At 36.4% G+C, this 26,329-nt stretch overlaps 1 protein-coding gene across 1 annotated transcript in view; it reads right to left on the reverse strand.

Moving 5' to 3' along the window:
- The window catches only part of BRWD1 (bromodomain and WD repeat domain containing 1), a 124,031-nt gene that overhangs the window by 65,607 nt on the left and 32,095 nt on the right, over positions 1–26,329 (reverse strand). Inside the window, exons 9-17 of the mRNA XM_057545950.1 lie at positions 16,308–16,408; positions 15,075–15,145; positions 13,575–13,675; positions 12,727–12,767; positions 11,649–11,747; positions 8,637–8,787; positions 8,266–8,400; positions 3,868–3,996; positions 3,465–3,690 (exon numbers count right to left, since the gene is read on the reverse strand). Of these exons, the coding sequence (XP_057401933.1) occupies positions 3,465–3,690; positions 3,868–3,996; positions 8,266–8,400; positions 8,637–8,787; positions 11,649–11,747; positions 12,727–12,767; positions 13,575–13,675; positions 15,075–15,145; positions 16,308–16,408 (1,054 nt within the window). The remainder of the gene's footprint in view (positions 1–3,464; positions 3,691–3,867; positions 3,997–8,265; positions 8,401–8,636; positions 8,788–11,648; positions 11,748–12,726; positions 12,768–13,574; positions 13,676–15,074; positions 15,146–16,307; positions 16,409–26,329) is intronic.

A 26,329-nucleotide genomic window follows, 5' to 3' on the forward strand; every position in this document is an offset into this window, starting at 1 on the left:
TCACAATGAGTTGAGGGACAGAGGTCAGAGTTTGAGAGCAGGGGAAAGACTAAAATATGCAGGGCTGAATATCAGAGAGGACTGGATAGCACAGAAGGCTCAGAGGTACACAATGAGGAATCGATTCTTTGGCTAAATAATATGTGCACACATTGGTTAAAACTCCACCATGCTGGGGAATAAAACATGAAAAAGCCAAGCCATTTTTTAATGCCAAAAAATTGCCAGAACTCTCACAGGGCTGGCAATAGTACATGTTCCCACTAGCCAGAATAGAGACTTCAGACACAAACAAGAGCTGTTTTAAGCATATTTCCAATTTTAACACTCAGAATATTTAAAAATGTGTGTTCAAAGCAGCGGAGAATACAATGACCGCTAGTAGTTTGGTGCCACGGCCTTGATTTGTGCTAAGGTACCAAATGTTTCACCCACCACTGCTTCTGTTTCATCAGTGCAAATATCAAAGGTAAATAATAGTTGCATATTATTATGAAGATAGTCATAACCTCGAAGACCCCATAAAAGGTCATGGATAAAACCATGGGTCTGCAAACTACACACTGACAATTTAGGCCCTAGAACAACCATTAAAAATAAGTAAGACTAACAGGTATTGCTAATAAAACATTAGTGGCAATAATGATAAAACACTAAAAAATAAGCAACTTCAAAAAAGTTTGGAAAAAAAGGAGAAAAGGCACAAAGAACAGAAAGGATAAAGACAAAACAAGTAGCATTATGTAGAGCTTTAAGCCTGACTATACTAATAATTATATTAAATGTAAATGGTCTACATAGTCCAATTAAAAGACAGGTTGTCAGATTGGATTGCTGCCTGCAAGAAATCTGTTTTAATATAAAGACATATTGGTTAGAAGAATTGAAAAGATACACCATGATAACACTAATTTTAAAAAGTTGGATTATTTACTTTAATATGAAACAAAGTTAATGGTCTTCAAAACAAGAAATACTCCTGAGGATAAAAAGGAACATTTCATAATGATGAAAGAATTAATTCAGGGCTTCCCTGGGGGCACAGTGGTTGGGAATCCGCCTGCCAATGCAGGGGACACGGGTTCGAGCCCTGGTCCGCGAAGATCCCACATACCGCAGAGCAGCTAAGCCCATGGGCCACAACTACTGAGCCTGTGCTCTAGAGCCCAGGAGCCACAACTACTGAAGCCCACGTGCCACAACTACTGAAGCCTGCACACCTAGAGCCCGTGCTCCGCAACAAGAGAAGCCACTGCGATGAGAAGCCCGCGCACCACAAGGAAGAGTAGCCCCCGCTTGCCACAACTAGAGGAAGCCCGCACGTAGCAACGAGGACCCAACGCAGCCAAAAATAAATAAAATTGTAAAAAAAAGAATTAATTCACCAAGAGCACAATCTGAAACGTGTATGTACATAATAACAGAATTTTAAAATACATAAAGCAAAAATTGAGAGAACTGAAGGAAAAAATAAGACAAATCCACAGGATAGTTGGATATTTCAGCACTCCTTAAAACAGCCACAAAATGGAAAAAAGACAAATGTTTTTCAGCTACTAGTGAACAGATAAATGATGATATATCTGTACAATGGTGCACTATCAATAAACAGGAAAAAAAGACTGATACCTGCAACAGGAATGAATCTCAAAAGCACCATGTTAAGTTAAAGAAGCCAGACACAAAAGACTACATATTGTATGATTTCATTTATACAAAATTCCTTAAAAAGGAAAACTCAAAGTGACAAAATAAAACAGTCATTACAAGGGGTCAGGAGAAGGGAGAGGACTAATTCCAAACAGGCCCAAGAGAACTTTTGGGGGCACTGGAAATATTCTGTATCTTGATTGTGGTGGTGGTTTACATGACTGTTTAACATTTCTCAACTCATTTGAACTGTACACTTAAAAGTGGTGAATTTTGTTGTATACAAAGTACACTTCAATCGAACTAATAAAAAGAATTTGAAAGAGTAAACATATAGTGATTTACATTAATCTTTAACTTTAAGGTGATTTAGTTTCAGTAAATTAATCCTCATCCGAACTAAATAGAAGCATCCTTTTTCTTCATTTAATAATATTAGGGAAAAACACTACACTGCCATGAACAAATACAAAAACAGACAAAACAAAAAACTCTGTACTTGGCTAGGACAGGCAAAGTACAAGACAGGACTGGAACATCTTTTGCCAGAAAGTAAGGAAGTGCTCAAGGAATGATGGGGACTTGGGAAAATACACAAAACTCAGCTTGAATGGGCTCTTCCAGCCAAATCCAAGGATAATATGAGCAACTAAACAATGATAGTACTGGATTGTAACCCACTATATAACAACCCGGAAGTCCATACTAAAACTTAATAAACGATGGGGCTTCCCTGGTGGCGCAGTGGTTGAGAATCTGCCTGCCAATGCAGGGGACACGGGTTCGAGCCCTGGTCTGGGAAGATCCCACATGCCGCGGAGCAACTAAGCCCGTGAGCCACAATTACTGAGCCTGAGCGTCTGGAGCCTGTGCTCCGCAACAAGAGAGGCCGCGATGGTGAGAGGCCCGCGCACCGCGATGAAGAGTGGTCCCCACTTGCCGCAACTAGAGAAAGCCCTCGCACAGAAACGAAGACTCAACACAGTCATAAATAAATAAATAAATAAATAAAAGAACGTGAATTTCAAAAAATAAAACTTAATAAACGAAATAAATAAATAAATGGGAGAGTAGTAGATGGCCAGCTAATGATAAAATGCAGGTGCAATGATAACAGAGTTAGAAAACCGTTTTGCAACCTTCAGAGTAACAACTGATTCAGGCAAAAATTATCAATGGATCCTAAAAGTTTGAAATAGAACAGGTTATTTAAACCACGAGCTACTTAATAATTACAAAGAGAAAACAATTCATAGTGGCAAACCTTGGCGAATACCAAGTGTTCAAAGTCAGCATCACCAATAAGTGCACAAAACACAATCATAAGCATCCTGACATGATACTCCAGGAAGGCTACAACACCATTTATGTTGTCTTCTTTCCAAAATGCATAACCTGAACTTAATCAATGACAACTGAATTTAATGGGCAATCCCAAATTAAAATCTACATCAAGGGAGAAAAAAAGCTATAACAGGCATTATTAGAACAATAATATTTGATTACAGACTATAGATTTGATAACAGTATTATATAATTGTTAAATATCCTAATTTTGATAACTGTTTATGATTACATAAGAAAATATCTTTGTTCTTAGAAAATACATACTGAAGTATTTAGGGGTAAATGGACATGAGGGCCAGAACTTAAGTGTCAAATGGTTCAAAACAATAATATGTATCTAGAGATAGAATAATAAAACAAAATATTAAGGACTGGTGAATCTGAAAGTACAGGAGTTCTTTGTATTATTACTTACATTTTTCAGATTAAAAATTAAACAAAACAAAAAAAAAAGACTTAGAACTTACTTGTTGCCACATAACCTAGCTGTGGAACCAAATGTTCATCTGCAGAATTTTCTCGGCCTGGTACTAATCTCTGATACTTAGTTGGATGAGGATTTCCATCTACATCTACCAAGAATGGTGGAGGCATAAGATGAGGAGCCTGCTGAGTTTGCTCATCTAAGACATAATTATTAGAATCCCTAATCAGTGGCCGATAGTCAGTATGGAAGAACATCTGATCGGGAATCTAGAAAAGGGAAGTTTACAAATTGATATTTTGAGGTTTATACATGTTAAAGAAAATAAATTATTAACCAGTTAACTTTATTTGAAAAGACAAAAAAATCAAATCAATACATCTAACCTATTTTCAAAACATCCTTTATAACTATTTTACATGCTATAAGAAAGTATATGAAATGACCTTTTCATATGGCTTGCTGCATCCAAAACCAAATATCAGAAGGTGACCGTGAGAATCTGTACAGGCAAAATGCTGTCCATCCTGTGAAAACTTACAGTCAAATACAGCTCCATGTCCTTGTCCTTCAATCTAGGAAACACGGAGGGAAAAATGTATGACCATTTCTATGTAAGAGCTTCTGCTATATCAACTTCTGAAAAAAAAAATTTTTAAACAAATTTTTCGTTAAGCACGTGTTAATATTTTCAGAAAATAAAATTCATTTTAGATACCACTAGCCTAGAAAAATATCTCGAAAGATCTAAGAATTAGTTCTCAAATTGATCAAATGAAGGATCATAAACCAATCCAAAATGAAGGCTTTCTTTACTTCTTACATGTGAATGACAATTTCACAAACTTTTCTTTCAATATATAACAAAAATCTTTTGATTAATAACCTACAAAGGAAATGATTAAAGATTAATGAAGTTTGGAATTCATGAACTAAAATCAATACTTTTATGGAGTTTAAGCTTTCCACTTAGATGACTAAGTGGAAATGCAAATTTGTAATGCTGCAAAGTCTCAAGGGTGCATATGTAAATGCCTGCACCTGCAACTACCTTATTTCAAACTGCCACAAATTTCAGGAAGGATACTCTAAGTGCATCATGAATGTTGCCTTAAATAGATAACTTTTAAACTGTTTTATTCTTGTTTTTTTTAACTGTAAATCATAGTAGTTTAGTATTATCAATTTATAGTTAAATGAGTTGTTTCATTAACTCAATAGTGTAGAGCTATGCTTATTTGTTGTCTCAGCCTATAACTTTCCAATAATTAAACTTTAGGACAAGTTAAATCAGCGTTGGAAAAAGGATTCATCCACCCAACTAACTGCCAAAACAAACTCACATACATACCTAAATACCCGCTCGAAAAGCAACAATTCACTACTGCTATACCACACGTGAATGAGTGCCAATTAACAAAATGGGGGGAAAAATTAAGGTATTGGGATATTTAGGGACTTGCGGAATAAGATGATCCATGTATACAAATTTGCATTCTCTCATAACATAAAAAGGAAAAAAATGTGTAAATATTTTCCCTCCGATTACACAGATTCACCCCCAGGGTCCTCTGAAGAGACACCTCCACCACAGCCCAACCTGCACCCTGGCACCACTTCACACCTCTGGCCTGAGACCTTCAGTCCAAGTAAAGCAGAGGAGGGTGGGGAGGGGAGAGCCCTTGGCTGGTAAAGCAAAGATGGTGGCAGCTACTCTCTTATCATACACATGGAACTTACTGCACCAAAAGCTTTGCTAAGGGTACCTGCTGAGAAGGAAGTTTTCCCAAGTGGGCAAACCTACCTAGGCAGAGCAAGAGAGACTCCAGTTTTTACCTGCAGTCTGAAGAGTCCTACACAATGATTCCTGACAAAATACGACCTGCAACTGTGCCTGGAGAACACTTCAGTGTCACATTATGTTAACTATTTACTTAATGAAATACTGTTTTTGTTAGTAGTTTACAACCCTAAGTAATTTGTCTAGCATTAAAGAATTAGGAGACTCTCAGATGAGCAGTAAAGGTAAGAAGAATTCAGTATACAAGGCCAATTTTTGGTGTCTGACTGGAAATAAGATCATCGTTGCCCATTTGAGACTTTTTTCAGATTACTCTTTGGCTTAGAGGTTATTTTAGCTTATATTCTGTTTAAAGTCTGAATTAATGTAGTTTTCTGTTTTAATAGATTAAATTTAGTATGTAATGTTCCTATTGAGTTTTAAAGGCTAATTAAAAGATGGATGTACCTATGAATTTTAAGGCCATAGAAAAATTGAAGAAGGCTTAGTTCTTTTTCCAGTAATTTGAACAGAGATGCAAGTTTCAGAGATGCCTAATGATGTACTTGGGTCATGCTATTTGAGTTGTTTTAGTGCACTTAATGTTAATAAATAAAAAACTGTATTTTAAACTGTTTGTTGAAGAAACTGTCCAGTTTAAGCACATTGAAATTAAAATTTTAAGGTAAAAAAAAACCCAACAAAAACATGGAACACATGAACTAAGATGGTCTTCAATCAAATATCTAAGAATCATTCACCTATAGGATGCTACCATATTGCCTCAAAAATTAATTATAGTTTGCATTGGATCTCAATATAAACTGAAGAGTACTTGTATAAAACCTATCATATATATATGAGATATATATATATATATATATATATATAAATCAAAAGTCTTAACAATGTACAAGCCCTTTTACACATTTCCCTCAGAATTTATCCCAAGAAAATAATCAGGGATCTACCTAAACAGCCATGTATAAAAACATTCAAAGTATTGTTGCTGTGCATATTTTAGAAACCACTTAAATACTCAACAACAGTAAATTAACTATATAGGTAACATACTTCTAAGATAGGCTGAATTTACCGTCAAAAATATATTTGCAAATTCTTAAAAAATATTTAAGGGTTTGAAAAACATTCTTTATATAAAATGAGAAAGGATTACAAAACTATGTGCAAGAATGCCAACTAATAAACATGTAAAGAACGATGCCATTAGAAAGCCTTCGATGGATACTGATATTTGTGAAAGTTTAATGAGGAACCAGACATTTACATAGTCTCTGAAAAAATTAGTTTAAGATTTACAAAGAAAAAAACAACTATTTTAAAAATCAGTGGGGAAACTTGGCAGATGCCACCTTAACCAAATATTAATAATTATCACCATATAACAATGGAACATATAAATATCATGTGCCTTCTAATATAATGGAGGGCACACTATCATTTATGTTTTATTACATCAAAAAAATGTGGGGCTTCCCTGGTGGCGCAGTGGTTGAGAGTCTGCCTGCCAATGCAGGGGACGTGGGTTCGCGCCCTGGTTTGGGAGGATCCCATATGCCGCGGAGCAACTGGGCCCGTGAGCCACAATTACTGAGCCTGCGCGTCTGGAGCCTGTGCTCCGCAACAAGAGAGGCCGCGACAGTGAGAGGCCCGCGCACCGCGATGAAGAGTGGCCCCCGCTCGCTGCAACTGGAGAAAGCCCTCGCACAGAAACGAAGACCCAACACAGCCAAAAATAAATTAATTAATTAATTAAAATCTTAAAAAAAGTGAAAAACAACTCACAGAATAAAATATTTGCAAACTGGGGCTTCCCTGGTGGCGCAGCGGTTGAGAATCTGCCTGCCAATGCAGGGGACAGGGGTTTGAGCCCTGGTCTGGGAAGATCCCACATGCCGCGGAGCAACTAGGCCCGTGAGCCACAATTACTGAGCCTGCGTGTCTGGAGCCTGTGCTCCGCAACAAGAGAGGCCGCGATAGTGAGAGGCCCGCGCACTGCGATGAAGAGTGGCCCCCAATTGCCGCAACTGGAGAAAGCCCTCGCACAGAAACGAAGACCCAACACAGCCATAAATAAATAAATAAATAAATAAATTAAAAAAAAAAAAAAAAAAAAAATATTTGCAAACTGTACATCTTATAAAAAAACAAAACAAAATGTGAAACAGTATTGAATCATGAAGAAATATCAGACAAAACAGAGATATCCTGTAACATTACTTGCCTGTAAAAGGGCAAGATACAGGGGGAAAAAAAAAAAAAGGAAGAATTATTGATTTTACAAAACTAGAGATACATAACTACTTAATACAATGCATGAGCCTGAATTAGATCCTGGTCCAAGGGGTAAAACAAAACTATAAAGGCATTATTAGGACAACTGACAAAATCTGAATGTAAACCTGGATTAGATAATGCTACTTTATCAATGTTAAATTTGCCTATTTTGGTAACTGTATTGTAGTCATGTATAAGAAATTCTAAAAACATGCAATAAGATCGTAATCTGGTTTTCAAATATTCATGTGCAAAAAGAAGAAACGCTGAAAAACAAACAATGATGTTTGATTCCCTAGATGACTCTACTGAGTATTATTTTTAATTATCAAATTTTTTTTTTTGGCCGCACCACGTGCCATGTGGGATCTTAGTTCCCCTGCCTTGGAAGTGCTGAGTCTTAACCACTGGATGGCCAGGAAGTCCTTATTATCAAATGTTTTAATAAATTTAAAATACTGAAAAAGTTGTGTGAATTACCATAATTTTGCCAATATAAACAGGACGGGGACAAATTCACACACACAAAGCTAAATAAATAAATTTTGAAAATCTTTCCCTCATGTGAATTAGTTATACAGATTAATTTCACATTTGTATGTATGTATGTATATATGGCTATCAGATATTTATCAGACTAAGTAGTACCCTGATTCCTAGAAATATAAACTGCCAAAATATGCAGATCGGTTTCTGGCTACACTTCATTATCCAAATACTTGAAACAAATGCAAACATGCGTGAAGATACCTCTCACTCCACTTACCATATTAAAATAATGTTTCATCTTGGTGCCTTTTGTAATATCCCATATGAATATGCTGCCATCATGTCCTGCAGATAACATAATTCTGGAATCAAAGGGATGTGTCTCCAAAACAAATACTTCATCAGCATGTCCCTTTATTCAACAAAGTCATACAGTTAAGGAGGGTTTGCAAGTTATAAGTTTAAAATTAAAAGCCCATATTGTCACAGTGTATAAGAGTTTTTAAATATGTATTAATGACAGTAATTTATACATTAGTATATATACAAATTTCTATTCATTTGATAATATAAATGAAACATGTTTATTAAAAATAAAATTATAGTTCAAAAATTTTTGATTTGTTATATTTTATAAAAACTACCTACCAATAAGTTATGAAGCAGTTGTCCAGTGTAAGAATTCCACACTTTGAGGACATGATCATTCACAGCTGTGACAACAATGCTATCATTCTGATTCCAAGCTATCATTGTTACTTTGGGTTTCATAAACCTTTCCTCTTCTAAAGATAAATCTCTAAGAAAAAAAATATGAAATGTGCAATGCTATATGTGTAGGAGGCTGTACTATGTACACAATCCCTCATCGATACAAAAATAACTAAAGTAATCCAGCTCATGTCCATACCTTACCAACTCGATAGAGAGTTCATCACATCTGACCCGCAACAGGTTATCTATAAACAGATAAGGGCAAAATCCCGAGGGGTAAGGGATGATTTACAAACAGTTCGGAGACTGAATACAGGCAGATTTCAGAATACCACTGCTGCTCATAAAAGCAAAGCTTTTTCTCTCTACCTCTTTTCTAATTATTCCCTTCTCCTGACCCCAAGCCCTATAAGTAATACTTTCAACTGCTTCACTCTCTATAGATGACAAAAAACTTCAGGAAGACAGAAAGAAAGTAATTCATCTTCATGACCCCAATGTCTAGTAAAGTGCCTGACACAGACTCTCAATTTGCTGAACTGTAAATGAGCTGCATTCAACTCTTTCTACTTCCCTATAAACTGTTCCTACAAGTCCTTGCCAGGAACGGTCTTGGATACACGTCTGCAGTGTTTTGCTGCCTTTATGAAAGCAATATGCAAAGCTTCTGTATAAAACACAGCAGTCAGTAGTATGGGGTTGGGGGGACTGGGGGGACCTAGCTGCTTCTGAAATCATAGAGCACATTCTAAGAAATGATTAAGCATATAATAAACACGTATTTTAAAGAAAACGGCTACAAGAATATGGAATGAGTGCTATGTAACACCCATCTATGTAAGCACCATGGAACACAAATGAGAGAATAATTCTAACTAGACTGATCAGAGGAAGTGTAACATAAAACACAAAAGGGGACTTCCCTGGTGGTGCAGTGGTTAAGAATCCACCTTCCAACGCAGGGGACACGGGTTTGAGCCCTGGTCGGGGAACCAGGATCCCATATGCCACGGGGCAACTGGGCCACGTGCCACAACTACGGAGCCCGTGCGCCACAACTAGAGAGAAGCCTGCATGCCGCAACAAAGATCCCACATGCCACAACTAAGACCCAACGCAGCCAAATAAGTAAATAAATAAATGACAAAATGGAATACAGGCTAAGACCCTCCACGCTTCATTTGAATTTACTAACAGACGTGTTGCATTTCATCAAGTTGATTAGCCAAGATTAGAACACTAAAACAAATATATCCATCAATTTTTACACACAGAAAACACTGCCTTTCAAGATATGAAATAAGTAAAACTTTAAATGAGAAAAGAATATTTCCACCATGAGGGAAAATACAAGAAAAGTTCTCTCCATGAAGAGAGGGCAACAACAAGAAAAATAAATAGTTCTCAGTCTCATTTAAAGATTTTTATTCAAGTTTTTACAATGGTATTCCTATTTTGCCTAATAAAATAATTGTTCATGGGCGAATACCATTTCAGATGTTCTTCACTGCCATTCTTTCATTATTTTTCACTTTCACATTAAGATGCTTCTAAATATCCAGATGTAACATCCTTAAATAATTGTAAAGATTTGTTTGTGAACAAGGATTATCAGATTTCTAGTATGTATTCTTTCCATTCTCTATCACAGATTATTTCACAAAAATATTAATATCAAATTTATTTTGAAATCCAATACAATTGTTTGAGCCACAGCAGAGAATGGGTTGATTTCTCCTACTATTACTAAAAATAAAGCAGACGTGAAGATGTCTAAAATGTGTAACATTTCTCAGAAAAACTGCTAAGAACATTGATGTGCCTACTCTAGACCAAGCAGTGCTAGAAATTTTCATACGATTTAAAATTGCCAACAATACTTAAAGGCAGGTAGTCTCACTTCCCAGATGATGAAACAGATTAGTAAATATTAAATGATGTTCTCAAAATTATATAGCTATAAACAGTATAAACGGTATTTGAGCAAAGGTCTGACTCCAAAACACATATTCTTTCTACCACCTGTACTTCCTCCCAAAATATACAAACCAAAAAAGCAATGTATTTGAAATTTGTAATATTTATCTTGGAAAGTACTAAACTTATCTCAAAGATGCTCAAGATACATTTTTGAGACTTTGGAGGTTGAGGGAGGGGAACAGTTAGACAAACTTGCCTTCAATGCCATTTTACAAACCAAAATTTCAGCATACAAAAAGAAAAATTTTCACTCCCACTGGAGCCCAATTTTTTTAAACTTAAAGTGTGTTTGTTTGCTTTTTTCACCAGAAGTAGCTGTAAGTGACTTCTTAAAAATTCCAAAACTCCTAGCTTCAAAAAGGAGAATTTTCTGAAAATTTCCACATTTGATATACTTGAGTTATTTTTATATATTTTTTGAAATAGTAGGCGGGGACTTCCCTGGTGGCACAGTGGTTAAGAATCCGCCTGCCAACGCAGGGGACACGGGTTTGAGCCCTGGTCCAGGAAGATCCCACATGCCGCAGAGCAACTAAGCCCATGCACCACAACTACTGAGCCTGCGCTCTAGAGCCTGCGAGCCACAACTACTGAGCCCGAGCGCCTAGAGCCTGTGCTCTGCAACAAGAGAAGCCACCGCAATGAGAGGCCTGCGCACCGCAACGGAGTAGCCCCCGCTCGCCGCAACTAGAGAAAGCCCACGCGCAGCAACGAAGATCCAACACAGCCAATAATTAATTAATTAATTCTAAAAAAAAAGAATATACGAGGTTTAAGTATTTATCTGTCAGATGTGCAGGAGGGAGCCATTCACTGAGATAGCAGCTCTTCTAATAGGAGGTGGCTCCAGTCCCCTGAACAAAGCAATCAACCAACCAGAGAGAGAGAGAGAGAGAGAGAGAGAGAGAGAGAGAGAGACCAAGTACTTAGGACGCACCTACTTAGAAACAAACCGCCTCAACTTACCCTGAGATTCTTGTAGCCATATCCAGTAAGATGCTTCTCCATTCTAACTGCTCAAATCTCCAAATCCGTGCTGTTCCATCTCTGCTACCACTTAAAAACCTTAAAAGAAAAGAAGATCTTCTTCTCACATACGTGCTACCAAGGGCTACGGTTAAAATTTCAAGTGAAAAAATTTTTAATGTAGCTATCTTGACTGCAGATAAACCTATAGGTGTTAATTCCAAAAGACAGGGAATTTAGCGTGTATCTAAACAGAGAAAATCTGGTTTGCTATGATTTGCCTGGCCCTATTAAGTAAAGCACATTTCAAACTCAATCACTAGCTTCTCGAATAGATTGAGTTTTGAAAAGACAATGTACAGTAAGCATTTGGAGGGGGGGGTGTGGGGGGAGAAGGACAATTAAAAATGTATGGAAGAAACAGTAAAACCAAAAGCACCATTATAAGCATTTTAACTCTAAACTCAAATTAATTCATGCTAGCCATGTGTAAAAATAAATCAATCATTTAATAAAGTTAAGTGTTAAAAAATCACAGTTTAGGAATGGTACCTGAAAAGACACGGGGGACCACAAAAGATTTAATTTAAGTGATAATTCTGTTGCATTCACAGTAATTGATTAGAAAAGATTTTCTTTTAACTACTCAAATATAACAAATTTCTTTATCCTTACACCTAATTTTCCTATAAATCAAACATTTAGCCAGCAGTGAGATAAAGAAAAACTACTTTTGGTCATAGGAGGCTGCAGAAACTACAATTCTAAAAACTTACGTTTAATTGTTTCCTCCCTGCCCCAGACACTTTTCCTTCAATTATTACATTTACTAACCAGTACCTGCAATATGATATATACCTACAAAGTGATATATTAGTTATACTAATAGGAAGCATAGTATATTTACCTAAAAACACACTCACAAATACAAACATGGCGGGGGGGGTGGGGTGGGATGAATTGGGAGATTGGGATTGACATGTATACACTGATGTGTATAAAATGGATGGCTAATAACCTGCTGTATAAAAAAAATTAAATTAAAAAAAAAAAAACAAACACACAGACACTTACTTACCGATCACCATTGTTACAAAATTGGATACTATCAACTTTATCCTAAAGAGGGGAAAAAACCAAACACAAAAGTAATCATCTACATAGTCTGTATACAAAGAAAACCCACTCAGTTTTAGAGCCAGAAGCATATTTGGTTTAAAGCTAGAGATATGCACTTACGCTGCTTAACCCTGCCATTCAAACATATATTGTACATTTAAGTGCAAAGAATCTAACTACGAACCTAATAAGACTAAGATACAGCTCTTGTCTCAAAGATAGACACATGCGGTAAAAAGAAGCCTACTTCTAAAATTAAAGTGGTATTTGCAATTAATTACATCTGTATAAAAATTGATATGTATAGAAAGTAATCAAAATAAAAGGTTTAAGTAGCTGAAAACAAGGCATATTCACTTCGATGATTATGTGCAAAAAATAACAATAATAATTTCTTTTAAAGTGATTTTTTTATCAAATAACTTCACAGAACTTCCTATAGGAGAAAAGATGACCTGATCGCTAACCAGCGCTCCAGAATACCGAGAGTTCTCTATCTTAGTACACATTGATAAAACAGCATTCTAATTTCATGAGCTTGGTTTAGATCAATAGACCCAATTCAAACCTAATCCACCCAGATTAATTATCATAATCAAGAGTTTGGACTTAAAGCTGAAATAACCACTGCAAAGTATTTGGCACAGTAAGGTGCTGAGTTTGTCAATATCATGCTTCACCTTTAAATCCAATTCCCCCTAAATTTAAGTTAAAATTAAAATCAGTAACAATTTCCCTTAGCAATATGAGGTTATGTACCAACAGGAATATTAACAATCTACAGAATTTTAAAACATAAATACTTACAGTGTGACTTTCAAGTTCTGCGATTTTTTCAGGTGCTTCAAAACCCAAAAAATACATTCTGATTACGTGATCAGTACTACCTGTGGCTAAAAACATACCACCTGAAATAAAAATTTTAAGGTTTAAAAAATCCAGTTTGTAACAAATATCTTAACCAAATTTCTGTATTAAATTAAGCAAGCTCTCTATGCCAAAACTATCTCAATAAATCCGTTTTCTAATTCATTATATAAAGAACTTTTAAAATTAATGCAGTGTAATGCTGTGACTTTTAGGAAGAAATATATATTTGGTCTTCATCCCTTTTTCTGGCAGAACTCCTAAAACCCTTAGAATTTCCTAAGTGAAGTGATACTGGTGTCTTGATTTTCATCAAACCCATTTCAACCACACCAGAGTTTATGTTAATGAGGTGACTTTTGGAAAGCACCTATGGATGGGAACTAACTGCTAGGGGAACCAACCATGTGATAAGAGAGTTGGGAGACAGCTGAATCAACAGTGATGACCAATGATTTACCCAACTGTGCCTATGTAATGAAGCCTCCATAAAAAACCCAAAAGGGCAAGGTTCAGAGAGATTCCAGGTTGATGGACAGGTGGAGATCAGAGAAGAATGGCACACCCAGAGTGCCCCTTCCCACGTACTTTATCCTATGCATCTCTTCCATCTGGCTACTCCTGAATTATATCCTTTTATAATAAACCGAAAATCTAGTGAGTAAAATGTTTGAGTTTTGTCAGCTGCTCTAGCAAATTAATCAAACTCAAGGAGGAAGTTGTGGGAATCTCTGCTCTATATAGCCCATCAGTCAGAAGCACAGGTGACAACCTGGCCTGAGGCTGGGGGTAGGTGGGGCATCTTGTAGGACTGAGCCCTTAACCTGTGGGATCTCACACTAATCCCTAGGTAGGTAGTGTCAGAACTGAGTTGAGTTCTAGGACACCCAACTAGTGTCGGAGAATTGTTTGGTGGTGCTGGGCGGGGGGGGGCAGGAAGCACACATCAAATGAGGCTTAATTTTTAAAAGTTAATTCAGTCTGGAAATGTTCACTATCTCCCTCTGTTGTATTAGTTGTGACAATGACTTTAAGATGCTGCGGCTCTGAAAATGCATGAAAAGGGGCTCTGCTTTCCAAACAGCTTTACACACCTAAACCTAGCTATGGAATATAAAGTTCACTTGTTCAAATTTTCAGACTTCTGTGGGGAAAGATCTTTGACCTCTCCCAAAAAGAAAGGTTTCACACAAGTCCACTGTACAAGGAAAGAAAATGGAGAATAATTTCACAAGATGTGTGGAAAACAAATTTAAACTACCAAAAACATGCAGTTCAGTTAAAGAACCACATTCTTGGTTTATCATACACACAGGGCACAGGGCACAGAAATTGCTCATATGGACACTTTAAGCCTCCTTTTTGCCAGCTCTCTCTCATAATGTGGTCATTCAAAATGCTAAAATAAAACTAAGAAAAAAAACACTAAAGTTATCTTACCAACACTAAAAGAAGAACAAAGCATTTGAACGCCTGGTCTAGGCTTTTCAGTGAACTTCAGGGGACGTGGACTTGAAAAGAAGATGTTTTAAAATACGTTAGTTTAGCATAGTAACATGGTTTAAAATATTGGTTTTAATCTAGCATATTTAAATGTTATAATCTTATTTCTAGTACCTCACAGTATACCAAATATTTCCACATATGCTGTTATAGTTGGATGGATTTTAGAGGACTGTCCAATCCCCAGACTTATATAGAACATAGTATACAGAAAGAGCAAGCCTACTAACCCCCGTTCTGTAACTTAGGTGACGAAAGCTCAGACAGTGTAAGAGAATCCACTATCGAGGCTGCAGAGCAGGATGTAGAACCACCAGGTGACAGCATGGTCCAACAGAAAGGGCATGCGAGCCACATGTGTAACTTTAAATTTTTAGTAGCCACATCATAAGTATAAAGATAAAACTAGGGTTTTTAGTAGCCACATTATAAGTAAAAAGATAAAATTAGTTTTACTTCATTTAAACCAATATATCCAAAATATCACATCAATTTTAATAAAATTTTATTAAGGACTTTAGGTTCTTTCATATTAAATCTTTTAAATCTTCCAGAGCATACTAGACACTAGTAATACATCTCAATTTGAAGAGTTTTCATCAAAAATACTTGATCTGTACTCAAGATTTCATAAAACTTATAGCTGAAAAACTAAATTCACATACTCAAGTTGTTTGAAATATGCTTCAAAGTTTTGTAATAACTGAATCGTATCAGTTAAATTTAAATTAATAATTCGATTCCTCAATTGCACTAGCCACATCCGAAGTGCTCTATAGAGACATGTGGCTAGCGGGTAACACACTGGGCAGTGCAGGGCTATAATCCAGGTCTGATTCTTAAATGATCCTGCCTAAATTTCTGCCTATGTAATTATACATTTCTAACATTTTTCAGAATGTTCACATATATACTATCACTTTTCATTTTCAAAAAAATGTGCCCACTAAGACAGCATGGCTATGCTCCTTTTACATATCCAACTATCTAAATCGTACAGTGTAAACAGCAGTCAATATGGCACATATGCTGTATATAACAAAAATTAAATTCAAAAGTAAAAAGGCAACCACAATACACAATTTCTCTTTATAATCAGATTTCATTTCACTAGACTAAACTGTAACACCATTAAAAAAGAAAACTTATTACACAATTAAAGTCACTTACCTGAATTTCAGGGATTCTAAATCCCACTGCCAAAAACAAACTGTCCCATCAGCACCAGTAGAGACCATGTATCTTTGAGAGCCTTTGGCCATTGGGCTAAACTAAAAAGGAATAAATATTTACAATTCAGCTTCCTGAGCTGCTACTGAAGTTAAACAGTTTTTCAAAGTTAACTTCAACTAACACTTTAAGTAAAACACAAGAAATCCATAATATAGGTGATATTATTGCAGTGAAAACTCATAACCTGTAAAAAAATGAAGTCTATCTCTAATTTGTAAATGTAATGTGATCTCAATAAATGATTATTTTCAAAACTAACAAGAACAGTCAGAAAAACTTTTACAAAGAGAAAGTAAAGATCTAGTCCTATCAATGTGAAACCTACCACAAAGCCGATTAATTAAAACTGTGGGGCACAGTAGGTACACAATGACAGAATGACCAATGGAAAAATGTGAAGTCCAAACTGGATGCTAATACACAAGACTTAAGATAAAGGAGCCACCTCAGTCAGTTGAGGAAACAATAGATCGTAAATGCATAAATGGTAAAGGGACAACTGTGCAACAATCTGGGGAAAAAATGGATCCATTCTTCAGACTGTAAAAAAGCAGGATAAATTCCAAGTGATCAACATTTTAAATATTTAAATAACAAAACCATAAAAGTATTATAAGAAAACACAAAAATTATATCGTAACTTCGGAACAGGGCTAACATTTGTGCTACACAAACAAGCTAGAGAAAGCAAGATCAATTTGGTCCAGAGACATCCTGGACCAAAGGCAGCTTTTAAGGCAGCTTAAAAGACAGAAAAATATAAGGAAAACAAGAAAAACGCACTAGGCAAAGGAATAAGATGAACAAAAATACAAAAGTGAGAGGGAATGTGATATGTGATAGTTAACAGAAGGATCTGTAAGACTAAGTGTTCATTTTGGAAGTGGTATGGAAATGGGTTAAATGGACAGAAAATCTCGACCCAATAAGAGCAAGTTAAGAGGTTAACTGTAGTTCTCAAGCAAAACACTGAAGGCAACCCAAAGATCTGTCTGACAGCAGTATACAATATTGATGAAAAGGAACAGATAAGATAAAGAACCAAGAATCAATCCAATTGATCCAAGAACCTTAACTGGAGGGCAGTACCCGCTACCTTCATGAAAGAAGCAACACAACTTGCTGACTCATGAGACATTCAAGATAAAGGAGCTTAAGCAAAAGGAAGACCAGTATTGCCATTAAGAGAAAGGAAGTGTTGGGAAGAAATGGGTTGGTTTTGTTTTTCCGTATGATTTACATACTTACTTATCATTACATGCCAGAGAGACATAGTTTATTATCTCCGTTTCATGCTTTTTCCCAAGGTTATATACACTTTGTAAGAGAGATAGGATCTGAACCTATGACTTCTTCAGCGAAGCTTCTTCTAAGCTCCTTCTCTTCGAATATATGAAATGAACGGTTTTTTAAGTGATTATTTACATCTAGGTAGGTATGTTTCAGAACATGGACTAACAATGAGTTTTAGAGAATATCCCATTAAAAGTAATAACTGAAATTATATTGACAATTGGATATTCTTGTTAATTAAAATTAAAACAAGGTAAAATTTGTAACCTTGCAAACACAGAGTACTTTAAGAATTTTAATTAAAGTTAGTTAGAACACAGGTGACTTAATATGACAGATACACAAGTCGTTTGTTGCTCTCTATTTTGTCTCACTGATGTCTTTGTCTAGCCCTGGGTTGACACTATACTGTTTTCTCTATAACATCTTTTAAAGCATTTTTAAATATCTAGTATGCCAAAAAGTTGAGGGTTTTTTGTTTTTTTGAGGGATTGGGGGGGGGGGTTGGCTATTTGTGCTTATCTTTCTCTTTCTAAATGAACTTGATAACATGCCAAGTTCCATTAAAACAAAGCAACTGGGATTTCAAATGTAAATACACTGACTTTATACCATGATTTGGAGATGTGACATCTTTACAACATCAAATCTCCTGATTCAGGAGCATGGTAGACATTTTCACTTAATTAGACTATTCCCTCCCCACCACCCAAGGTTCTGTCATTATTTTTAAGACCTTTCCCGTCTCCTGGTAAGTTTATTCCTACGTGAAGATTTTGTTGCTATTGTGAATTATATACTTTTTTCATTATGTTTGCAAACTGATTATTGATGGTTTATAAGAAACTTTTGGTTTTAGGACATGGGTCCCATGTTTTACTAAGCTCTCAGCAGTTCTAATAGGTTTTAATAGAATTCACCAGGGAAATCCTCTTAAGTTTGTGTTTTAAGAGATTTTTTTTTTAGTACCCAACAGGCATTTTTAACTTTTGAAGCCTTCCTTTTACTGTTTCTAAGTAACAACATTTCCTCAAATGCAGTATCACTGACATATAGCCATGTTTTATTAACCACCCTCAAAGCTACTCATTGATGACTGTAACATGCATCTCTAAATAAAGGAAACAGTAAGAACTGCAATTTCTCAAAGTCCCCTTTGGCTTTGTGATTCTGTACTGCAATCTCACATGTCTACTTCCAAAGTCAGAATAGTTTTCCTGAAATCACACATTCTGAGTAACTGTCTAGTATATAACATGTGCCTGAGAGCATAATAACTTCTACTTTTACAACTTATTCAGTGGCAAAATAAGAAGTCTTTAATGTATGTTGATCCTCTATTTTGCTATTAAAGAATGCATTATTTAAAGGTAGTAAGCTGTCCTATTAACTGTTAAAATGCAAATCTTTCCTGTGTGCTCACATGTGCATTCTAGACAGAGCTATTAGCATGGGGGAGTGGAGGAGAGGGTAAAATTCACACAACGTTAAATTCACCACTTTAACCATTTTCAAATGTATAATTGGGGCTTCCCTGGTGGCGCAGTGGTTGAGAGCCTGCCTGCCAATGCAGGCGACACGAGTTCGAGCCCTGATCTGGGAAGATCCCACATGCCGCGGAGCGACTAGGCCCGTGAGCCACAACTACTGAGCCTGCGCGTCTGGAGCCTGTGCTCCGCAACAAGAGAGGCTGCGATAGTGAGAGGCCCGCGCACCGCAATGAGGAGTGGCCCCCGCTTGCCGCAACTAGAGAAAGCCCTCGCACAGAAACGAAGACCCAACACAGCCATAAATAAATAAATAAATAAAATTAAAATGTATAATTAAGTGGCATTTGGTACATTCACAATACTCTGCAGCCATTATCACTATCTGGTCCCACAACTATTTAAGATTAAACTGAAATCTGTCAAGGCATTTTCCATTAATTCTCTTGGCTTTTTCAAGTAGGTAATCAAACTGCTTGAAAAAAAATGAGAATTTGGGGGAATTCCCTGGCAGTCCAGGGGTTAGGACTCCATGCTTCCACTGCAGGGAGCAGGGGTTAGATCCCTGGTCAGGGAATTAAGATCCCGCATGCCACACAGCACGGCCAAAAAAAAGAAAATGAGAATTTTTTTCTCTTTCTTTCCAATATTTATACATTTTTGTTTTTTCTTGCTTAGTAGTACTTGCTAATGTTGAACAGTTGCAGTGATAGTACAGTGTTTGTTCATTTTCCCCAAGTGTCACTTAGCAATATTTCAAATCTGCATAAGAGTTGCAAGAATAGTACAATGAACACTCACATACCAGTCACCGAGATTCACCAATCGTTAATATTTCGCCACACTTGCCCCTGGCTACTGGATGGACTTGAACCATCTGAATCTAAGTTGCAGACATCATGACACTTCAACCCTAAAATCCTCAGCATGTATCTCCTAAGGACAATGATATTCTCCTACATAATACATTTATAAGACTCAAGACGTTTAATACACAATTAATATTGAAATTTCCCCCAATTTCTCAGATGTCCATTATAGGTTTTCTTTTTTTTTTTCCCTCTCTTCAAGACAGGATCCAAATCACATATTTATATTTGTCACATTTTTTACTTTCCTTATAAAATAGTTCTCCCACCTTTTGTCTTTTTGAAACTAAGCTTTTGAAGGATATAGATTGCTTTCATAAACTGTTCATTTGGATTTGTCTGACTGCTTCCTCATGTGATTCAGGTTAAACATTTCTGGCAGAAATACTAAGAGGTAGAGAAAGAATTTTAACTACAGGTTCAATGCATTTTATAGTTACAGGTCTATTCAGATTTTATTTCTTTCTGTGCCAGTCTTAGTGTTTTTCTGATATTTACCTATTTCACTTTTTCAAATTTTCCATATAAAACTTTTAAAATATACTTTTTAGTGTCTGAAGGTTCTATAGTGATTCCCTTTTTCAAATATGATAATAGTTATTTATGATATTTCTATTTTGATCCTAGATTAATCTCAGTCTTACACCATTTTTAGTATTTCATTCAAAGAACTTTTGGCTTTGTTGATACTCTTTACTGTTATGCTTATTTTTTCCATCCTTAATTGTTTCTTGTCCTTTTTCTAACTTTCTGAGAAATACATCTAATCACTGAATTTCAGCCTTTTCTTTAATTTATGCGTTGAGGGCTATAAACTTCCCTTTCAGCACCGCTTCAGCTGGGTATTATCTACTGTTGTATAACAAAGTATCCCAAAACTTAGCTACTGGAAACAACAATAAATATTCATTATTTCACAGTCTCTAAGGGTCAAGAATTCAGGAACAGCTTAGCAGGGTGGTTCTGGCTCAGGGTCTCCTGAGGTTGAAGTCAAGATGTCAGCCCAGGCTTAACTGAGGATGGAGGATATGCTTCCAGAAAGGCCGACTCACACGGCTAAGGTAGGAGACTCCAATTATTCACCATGAAGACCTTTCCATAGGGCTGTCTGAGTGTCCTGTCGACATGACACAGTGGGCATCCCTCAAGACGAGTGAGTCAAGAGAATAAGACAGACGTTTCCATTCAAGTCAAGAGAATAAGATAGTGACTCCCACTGTCTTATAACCTTTCACTATCAAGCAATGGAAGTCACCCTACATCACTTTCCCAGTATCCTATAGGTTACACAGGTCAACCCTATTCAACAAGGAGACTACCAATGGGTAAGAGTATGAGGAGACAAGAATCACTGGGCACCATCTTGGTGGCTGGCTACCAAACTCTACATCCCACAAGTTATAATTATAATATTTTCATTATTAATCAGTTCAAAATATTCTCACATTTTTATTGTGATTTCATCTTTGATGCATGGGTTACATAAAAGTGTATTGCTTAATTTATAAAAGTGAGGATTATTCTATTAATTCTGGCTGCTAGTAATTTCCAGCTTAATAGCACTCTTGGAGAATATACTTGATTATTTTCAGTGTTTTCAAATTTATTGAGAACTTAGTTTAAGGGTTGGAATGTGGACAATATTTAGATAATAATCCACTTACGACTGAAAAGAAATGATGCGAATATAATACACAGTGTTCTAATGTGTCATACAGATCAAGCTTATTATTTACATTGTTCAAATCTATATTCTTAATGACACATTGTTCTTCCAACTACTGAGAGAGACAGAGATGTGCTCATCGCCCATTAATATTATGGAGGTCTATTTTTCCCCATATGTTCTATTTTTGCTTAATGTATTTTGAGGCTGTTACTGAACACATACAAATTCAGAACTCTTCTTCCTGCCTAATGAAACATTTAATTATTATAAATTGTCCCTCTATCTCTAAAATTGGTATTTGCCTTAATGCCTTTTTATCTAATTATATTAGTATGCTATACCAGCCTTCTTATGGTTAATTTTTGGATAATTGTTTCCATCCTTTACTTTTTTTTACATCCAGACTCCCTATACCCTTATATTGAAGGTGAGGTTTGTTTTTCAATTATGTCTGAAATCTTTCTCTATTATCTGGACCATTTAATGCATTTACATGTAATCTATGATTACACTGCCATTTAATGATATCCTAGTATCATCTCAGTACTTTTCCCACACTTCTCTTTCTTTCCTTTCTTGCCTTTTTATTATTCCATATTTCCCCCTCTATTAAGCTTAGTAGTTATATATTCTCTTGCTAGTCTTTTAATTATTTTAGAGATTACGAAATGCAAAGATCTAACAAACACTAAAGTTACCTCCTCCCTATATACAAGCTATTATTACTGTTAGTTTAATTCCATACATAATTTAAAACCCTAAGACATTACATTTGTTGCATGAAGTCAATGTTTATTTCCATTTGCCCACACACATTTTTTTTTTTAATTCTTCATTCTTTCTTACTCCAAGCCTGGGATCACACTCCTTCTCTGCCTAAGGGATACTATTTCGAATTCTCCTTAGTGCTGTTCCATCACTAAGAAACTCTCAATTTGTCTGAAAATGTGTTTATTGTAGTTCAATGGTATTTTCAGTAGGTTCAGAATTCATGACTGGCAGTCATTTCCTATTAACACTTCAAGAAGAGTACTCCTTTGTCTATCAACTTCCACTGCTTCTACTGAGAAGCTAGCCGTCAGTTTTATTCCTTTTTTATTTTCCCCTCTGGTTACTTAAGATTTCTCTTTGTCTTCGGTTTTAAAGTTTGTACTGTAATGTTTAGTAGTTGTAGTTGTCTGTATATTTATTCTGCCCAGGATCCTTAGTGTTTCTTCAATCTGTGGCTTTATTTCTTTAGCGTATTTTGCAAAATTCGCAGCTATTATCACTACAAACAGAGCTTTTGCTTCATTCTCTCCTCTTCTTCAGGAATTCCAATTACACATATGGTATATATGTATGTATACACATGTGGAATCTTTTCAGCATTTCCTGTCTATTTCTTAATCTCTTTCAGTACATTCCAAACTCTTCCCTCTGTGCTTCCATCTATTTATTTTCTTCTGACCTCATTTCCAGCTCATTAATTCTCTCTTTGATTTCTTCAGTTGCATCTAATCTGGTGTTAAAACCATCCATTGAATTATTAAATTCAGTTATATGTTTCAATTCTAGAATTTCCTTTTTACTAACTTCTAGTTCGCTGATGAAATTTGCATATTTATTATGAATTTATTATGCATACATACTTCCAAGATATATCCTCCCCAACCCTACAAGTCTGTCAAAATTTCTGCTAAGCTTCTCAGCCACCTCCTGTGAAACTGGCATATGCCTTCAAACTCAAGTTCCTCTCCATGGGCTTTCCTTATCTCCCGTCTCTTCGTCCCATAATTTCTCATTATATTAGTACTTCACATACTTTTTTCACCTTTGTCCAGCTTTTCTAGTTGCCAGCTCTGCAGTATGTCTTTTACTCCTGAAGAATGTTCACTTGATCCTCTTAGATAGACAAAAGGTTCTACCTCTAACCCAGTTAAGTCTAATACTAACATTTTTGAGAATGTAAATTATGTTAAATGACACTGTATACTTCTACCCATGACAAAGGTGTGTGCTAAAATAATGAAAGTGATTATTTCTAGATGGTAAGATTATGGAAGTTTTTAATTTTATTTGCTATTAACTACTGTCTAATTTTTTTGCAAACAATATTACTTACATATCTTTTTTTAATAAATAAAAAGAAAACCTTTACTAAAATTTAAAATGGTTTATACATGCCAGTAACAACAAGGCAAAGAACATGAAGAAGATTAATAACTAAAATCATGCATCTGCTTGACTTTGAACTTCAGAGTAACCACCAGCAAGCACAGATAAGCCTTCTGATGTATAAAAACCTATCACCACCCGAGTAGAGTTTTTTGATATATTCAGTAGGTAGTAAACACATGTGGGCCCCCGTTACCAAAAGAATGGGGCTTTCAGTGAAGACCAGAGCTCCACTTTCACACTGAAGAATTCCCTAATGGTTTTAAGACAGACACCCTCAAAAAGTATTATAAATGTTCTTATTTGCTGTTATGTTGCCTATAAGTTCATATCAAATAACAAAATAAAAAAAAATTTTTTAACCTGTGGAACATAGCCAGGATTTGAATTAATTTTTAACCTATGAAATCCTCTAGAGAACAATATACTCCTTGCCAAAATATAAACAGGCAAATCAAAAATTTTGCTTACATTCTCAAAGTAAAACACAACCCCAATTATAGTGTCATCCTTCAAAAATAAGTCTGCAGTCTTTATTCTTCAAGAATATTGACCACAAGAGTTGAGAAAAGTCACTTTTATCACAGAACTTCACACCAAATCTACTTATAGACCACTTAACATATACCCTGGGTAAATTCACATATGAAAATGAAACCACTCTGCTTGTCTTACTCAAACTCAAATCAGAGGCACCAACATGCCTTAAAAGGCCTTACAAATCATTATCTACTAGCAAAACGTAATTTTCAAAAAAAAAAAAAAAAATGACTGAGTAGCACCATTCTCAGTACTAATGGATCTAAGGCAACTGCAGAGATCACCAGACATTCAATGCCTGGAAGAGCATACCTCAAGGTAACCAAGCCTCTCAATCAATGATCCTGAAAGTGTAGTCCCTAAAGGAGGAGCAGGACTTCCCTGGTGGCACAGTGGTTGAGAATCCGCCTGCCAATGCAGGGGACACGGGTCGAGCCCTGGCCCGGGAAGATCCCACATGCCGCGGAGCAACTGGTCCCGTGAGCCACAACTACTGAGCCTGCACTCCAGAGCCTGCGTGCCACAACTACTGAAGCCCGTGCACCTAGAGCCCGTGCTCCACAACAAAGAGCAGACCCCGCTCGCCGCAACTAGAGAAAGCCTGCACACAACAACAAAGACCCAACGCAACTAAAATTAAATAAATGAATAAATAAATAATAAAATAAAAGATATAATTAAATAAAATTTAAAAAATAATAATAATAAATAAAGGAGGAGCAGAAGCAGCACTTGGGAACTTGTTATGACGGCAAATTCTCAGGCCCCGCCTCCAACATTCTGAATCAAACAAAATTTCTGGCACTGGGGCCTAGCAATCTGTGTTTTTTTGGGTTTTTTTGTCTTTTTTGTTTTTATATAAATTTATTTATTTATATTTGTTTTTATTTTTGGCTGCGTTGGGCCTTCATTGCTGCGTGCGGGCTTTCTCTAGTTGCGGTGATCGGGGGCTACTCTTCATTGCCGTGCGCAGGCTCCTCATTGTCGTGGCTTCTCTTATTGCAGAGCATGGGCTCCAGAGCGCAGGCTCAGTAGTTGTGGCGCACGGGCTTAGTTGCTCCGCGGCATGTGGGATCTTCCCAGACCAGGGATCGAACCGTGTCCCCTGCATTGGCAGGCGGATTCTTAACCACTGTGCCACCAGGAAAGCCCCACAATCTGTGTTTTAAACAAGGCCTCCAAGTGATTCTCATGCACATTAAATAAAACTACTGCTCTGGATCCAACAACCAACTTACAAGAAACACAAAGAAACATGTTATCTACTCCACAAGGAAGCAAACGGTACCCAAACTGTGGGAACTCTATAGATAAACCCAACTTCCTCAACAAAGAAGCTGCAAGTGGTTATAAAAAAAAAATTGGGGCTTCCCTGGTGGCGCAGTGGTTGAGAGTCTGCCTGCTAATGCAGGGGACACGGGTTCGAGCCCTGGCCTGGGAAGATCCCACATGCCGCGGAGCGGCTGGGCCCGTGAGCCACAACTGCTGAGCCTGCGCGTCTGGAGCCTGTGCTCCGCGGCGAGAGAGGCCGCGGCGGTGAGAGGCCCGCGCATCGCGATGAAGAGTGGCCCCCGCTTGCCACAACTGGAGAAAGCCCTCGCACAGAAACGAAGACCCAACACAGCCAAAATCAATCAATCAATCAATCAATCAAAAAAAAAAAAAAAACATACGCATCTGATTCAAGATCCTCATTTAAAAAAAAAAAAAAAAAAAAAACATGGACAAGACTGCAATTGTTTTAAAATTCTTTTAATCTATAGCAATTGTAAGGTACAGGCTTTGTCTGATTCCTAATTCAAACAAACTAAACAAAATAATGCTATTTATGAAACAACTGGAAATTTGAACATCAACAAACAAGAGTGATGATAATGTTTTTAATAAAACACAGTATGTCTTTTAGGAAGACATACTGAAGTTTTTACAGAAGAAATGATATGA

This window comes from Balaenoptera acutorostrata, chromosome 4 (assembly GCF_949987535.1).
Source record: "Balaenoptera acutorostrata chromosome 4, mBalAcu1.1, whole genome shotgun sequence".
Taxonomy (NCBI): Eukaryota; Metazoa; Chordata; class Mammalia; order Artiodactyla; family Balaenopteridae; genus Balaenoptera; species Balaenoptera acutorostrata.